General features: G+C 37.1%; 1 protein-coding gene across 1 annotated transcript in view; it reads left to right on the forward strand.

The window, feature by feature from the left end:
* Window positions 1-2,737, forward strand: part of PNRC1 (proline-rich nuclear receptor coactivator 1) — a 3,908-nt gene extending 1,171 nt beyond the window's left edge. The window contains exons 2-4 of the mRNA XM_014530141.1: window positions 138-358; window positions 1,211-1,312; window positions 1,643-2,737. Coding sequence (XP_014385627.1) covers window positions 138-358; window positions 1,211-1,312; window positions 1,643-2,086 — 767 coding nt within the window. The 3' untranslated portion in view covers window positions 2,087-2,737. The remainder of the gene's footprint in view (window positions 1-137; window positions 359-1,210; window positions 1,313-1,642) is intronic.
* Window positions 2,738-5,020: the final 2,283 nt, after the last annotated feature.

Raw genomic sequence — 5,020 nt, forward strand, 5'->3', positions numbered from 1 at the left:
GCGCCGTTGGGAATGGGCCGCGCTGGCTCGAGTGCCTGGGGCTGGCTCTCTGCTGAGCTGTGAGGGCGCCCATCCAACTGGGGCGCTGCCCCCTCGCGGGGCCGCCCTACTTAGCTGTGCTTTTTAACTTCCCAGAGTTGACTGCCGCGGCGGCACAATTCCTCTTGCCGCTTTGAAACGATGTATTTTGTGCGCTAGTGTATCCGATGAACGGAATTTAACGATGTCTGCCGTGTACTGTACGGGACTTCTTCGTGGAAGGTGGTTTACTGTGTCCAAACTGAAATTCTCGGAAGAAGACTTATCCATTGAATCGACGTTATGCTGCCCAATTGTCATGCCCCTGGACTGCTACAAAGTTGATTAAAAACCTCAGTGGGATTAAATCGTTAAAATGACTTGAAATTCACCTTTATATCAAAATAAAACGTTTTATTGACTCAGTTTCAAACTTGTTCACATTAATGAAATGAAAATAAGTTACTGCCATTTGTTGAAAGGCTGTTGCGCTGAGAGATTTGCAGCTTATCTAGCGGTGCCCTTGGGAAAATTAAATTTGTTGGCGCCAATTCCTTAAATTATTTTAGATTGCTTTCAAGTTTTAAAATCCGATGGCTGTTCTGAAATATTAGTGATAATGTAGCGAGTTTTTGTGCTTTGATTCCAGGTCAGTAAGACCCTTTCTCTTCCAGAATGATATTAAACTAGGGACTCTATTAGCAGCTTCCCTTATGACATGGAATATGTTAACCAGTTCTTCTATATTTGTGTCCTGCTTCCCTACCATATTTCAAGTGTTGGAAGGGCAACGTGATTAATGGATTACTTTATATTTTCCATCCAGCCATGCCTTCCTAGAAGGATCATTTGAGTTAAGAAAATAGAATTAGTGTGGCAGCGTTTTTGGAGCAGCTGTGAAACCAGAAAGTGTAGGGGACAGGCAAAAAACTTTGTTTTCTGATTTGCTATACCTGGAAAAGATGACAGACAGTGGTATTATTTTAGTATTTGAGTTTTTATTTTAGCATTTAAATATCTGAAAAATTTTGTTTTCAGAAGCTAGGAGATAGTTTTTCTGGATACTTAATAACCATTATCAAAACACTTCCTCGCCTAAAATCTGGCTTCTGCTAATAAAATTTTTATTTATCCTGAATTAACTTTTTGACAGTACCTGTCTTAAAGGTAAATAGTATACCTATTAACATAGTTTTTATTTTTAAACAAACTCTCAACCAACCAAAATGAAAGCATTAGAAAATTTTTCTTGGCAACATCCTATTGTAAAAACACTGACCTTTGTCAGAAACAGGTTGGCATTACTCTTCCTTACAGTTATAGAAAGATGGACCGGGGGTTACTTTGGGTTTTTTACTTTGACATTTTAGAACTGGCTTATACATTGCATACTGGTAACAGTGGTGATCAACTATATTTTTAGTGGTATACAAACAGATATGTGCATGTTTGGACATCCAGTGATAAATGCAGCGAACATACGGTTTTAACCAAGACAGTGAACTAAAAGTTCAATGTAACTAAATATGTAACTATTTAAATATATATTAAATATATAATATGAGGCTTGCGACTGGTTTCTATCATGAGACTATATTCACTTTTATGTTCCTTGTCTTTATAGGTTTTAAAATCAAACATGGGAAAATCGGAGAAAATTACCATTCCCCACGGGCAGCTTGTTCATGGTATGCATTTGTGTGAACAACCAAAGATAAACAGACAGAAAAGCAAATATAACTTACCACTAACCAAGATGACCTCTGCAAAAAGAAATGAAAATAACTTTTGGCAGGATTCTGTTTCGTCTGATATAATTCAGAAGCAGGAAAAAAAGCCTTTTAAAAACACTGAGAACATTAAAAAAAAGCATTTGAAGAAATCGGCATTTCTAACTGAAATGAGCCAAAAGGAAAATTATGCTGGGGCAAAGTTTAGTGATCCACCTTCTCCTAGTGTTCTTCCAAAACCGCCTAGTCACTGGATGGGAAGCACTATTGAAAATTCCAACCAAAATAGGGAATTGATGGCAGTACACTTAAAAACTCTCCTAAAAGTTCAAACTTAGATCTCGGATTTCAGTATGTATGTAAAACATAGTTTTTCCAAAATCCCTGAATTCTTGAAAAGAAAATTGGTATAGAAATGGAAATTTGCCTTGTTGTAACCTAGGAGGGCAAAAGATGGGTTTTAAAAAATTACAAACAGCTTGTATTATGTTTTATATTTTGTAAATACTGTATACCATGTATTATGTGTATATTGATACTTCAGAGGTACATTATAGTTTTGTTATGAAAGTATATGTATTTTGCCCTGCCCAAATGGTAGGTGTTTTGTATATATACAATGGAGAAAATTTTAAGTGTGTGCTAAGGCACATGGAAGACCAATTTATTTGCACAAGGTACTGAGAGATTTTTCAAGAAACAGCTGTCGAATCTCAAGGTGAAGATCTAAATGTGAACAGTTTACTAATGCACTACTGAAATTTAAATCTGTGGCACAATCATTGTAAACATGAGTTTGTCTGTTTCTCTAAATTGATTTCTGCCTTCTAATCTGTAATTACTGGAAAACTTCTCACGTTTACTAAACTTAATTTCTGGTTTTTGGTTTATATCCATATCCAAATTTAAAATATCTCTTAATTTTAATGCCAACAAAATCGGTTGTAATCAAATTCTAAAATAATAATTTGGCCCCTTCCTCCCCCTTTTATAGTCTTGACTCTTTGTGTGTGCCTGTTTTTCATGTTTGTGTGAGTAGGAGGTGGATTTTCACTTTCACTTTACTGGCTAAATGTGTTTAACTTTATACTAATTATCCATCCTCCATCTGGAATTTAGAGGGTTCCATAATAGTACCTCTTAGGGGAGGAATTCCCCATTTTACAAATGGAAATGGTTGTGGTCAAAAGTAAAGCTGATTAGTTGATAACTTAGAATATATTTATATATGAACTGTTTCATAAAGTACTATTTCACTTGACCATACCATACATTTTTAGTGAAAGAAATGACACTTGTTTGGTTTGCTGGATTTATATTGGTAATGAATGGTGGTACTTGAACCAAAGCAAGCATAATTGATGTTAAAATAATAGATGGAGATTTGGATTCTGAAGCTTGCTTGAAGATAAATACGGCAGCTAATGTATTTTTGTTACAATTTAAACTGTTCTTTTACTTCGTAGTATGTAGTTTTTAGTTACAAAAAACTAAAGTTTATCTCAAAACGGAATGTTTTTTTTTGAAATAGGCAATATTTAGACATGAAAAGGAAAAAGGTGTTAAGAGGGTATATAGAGGATTCTACAAGGTAGAATAAAGGTGCTACCATCCTTACTAGAAAAAATAAAAGGGTTCTATGGTTTACATTTTATCCTCAGACTATGCAAAACCAACAAAGGATGCTCACATGGCCTGCAGAGTCTTAGGTCTTACCCTCCTGTGCCATTTGGTTCACATGGGAGAGGAGGAGTTCACTTAACTTTCTGGCTGTACAAAGGTTGGTAGTGGTGTGGGCATCTTAACTTAGAATCACTATTGACTTGAGTAGTGAGAGAGTACAACATGTTACAGCTGTCACAAAATCAGAATTAATAATTTGCTGTCTTGTAGATGCAGCTCATATGTAATTCAGCCAACCATTATTCTTTAGCACTGGCTTTGTTTTTTGTTTTGGGTTTTTTTTGTTAATTACCCGAGGGTATTTTTCCATTGATTTTTAGAGAGAGTGGAAGGGGGAGAGACAGAGAGAAACATCAATGTGAGAGAAACATGGATGTGAGACACTTGCCAACTAATTGGTTGCCTCCCACACATGCCCCAACCAGGGCCAGGATTGAGTCTGCAGCTGAGGTATGTGTCCTTGATGAATAGAACCTGGGACCTTTCAGTCTTAGGGCAGGTGCTCTATCCACTGAGCCAAAAACCAGCTAGGGCTGGCTTTATTCTTTTATGTATGTAGAGAAAGCTATACTTCATTATGTGTGTGTCACACACACATACATAGCTATATATAGCTGGCTTTAAAAATGTATTTAGAGAAGAAAGATACTCTTTTTTTAAAATCTTTATTATTGAAAGTATTGCATGTGTTTCCCTTCTTCCCCCATTGACTTCTAGCCCACCCTAGGCCTTCACCCTATTGTCAGTGACCATGGTTATGTATATGTGCATACAAGTTCTTTAGTTGATCTCTTCCCTATCTGCCACCCTCCCCGGCCTTCCTTCTGAGGTTTGACAGTCTGTTCAATGCTTCTATGTCTCTGGATCTGTTTTTGTTCATCAGTTTATTTTGTTCATCAGTTTATTAGATTACACATATGAGTGAAATACTTCTTTCTCTGACTGGCTTATTTCACTTAGCATAATACTCTCTAGGTCCACCCATGCTGTTGCAAATGATAAGAGTGCTTCCTTTATTACAGCTGCATAGTATTCCATTGTGTAAATGTACCACAGCTTTTTGTACCCACCCACCTGTTGATGGGCACTTGGGTTGTTTCCAAATCTTAGCTATTTTAAATTGTGCTGCTATGAACATAGTGGTGCACATATTCTTTCTGATTGCTGTTTCTGATTTCTTCGGGTATATTCCTAGAAGTGGAATCACTGGATCATGTGGGAGTTCCATTTTTAATTTTTTGAGGAAACTCCATACTGTTTTCCACAGTGGCTGCACCAGTCTGCATTCCCACCAGCAGTGTACTAGGGTTCCCTTTTCTCCACATCCTCGTCAAAATTATTTTCTAGTAGGTGAGCTTTCAGCCTTGTAAAAGACTTTCTAAGGGAAGTGTTAACTGGTAGAAAGACTAAAATTCTTGAAGGCATGACATAAGGAAATAGACAAAGATTGAAATTAACCGTACCTCTGCTACGCTTCCCATTGGCTAATCAACGAGATATGCAAATTAACCACCAACAAAGATGGCAGCCAGCAGCCACGCAGCTGGAGCGAACAGGAGGCTTGCTTGCTCCAGTGATGGAGGAAGCCA

Source organism: Myotis brandtii, unplaced genomic scaffold (assembly GCF_000412655.1).
Source record: "Myotis brandtii unplaced genomic scaffold, ASM41265v1 scaffold1171, whole genome shotgun sequence".
In the NCBI taxonomy this organism is placed as follows: domain Eukaryota; kingdom Metazoa; phylum Chordata; class Mammalia; order Chiroptera; family Vespertilionidae; genus Myotis; species Myotis brandtii.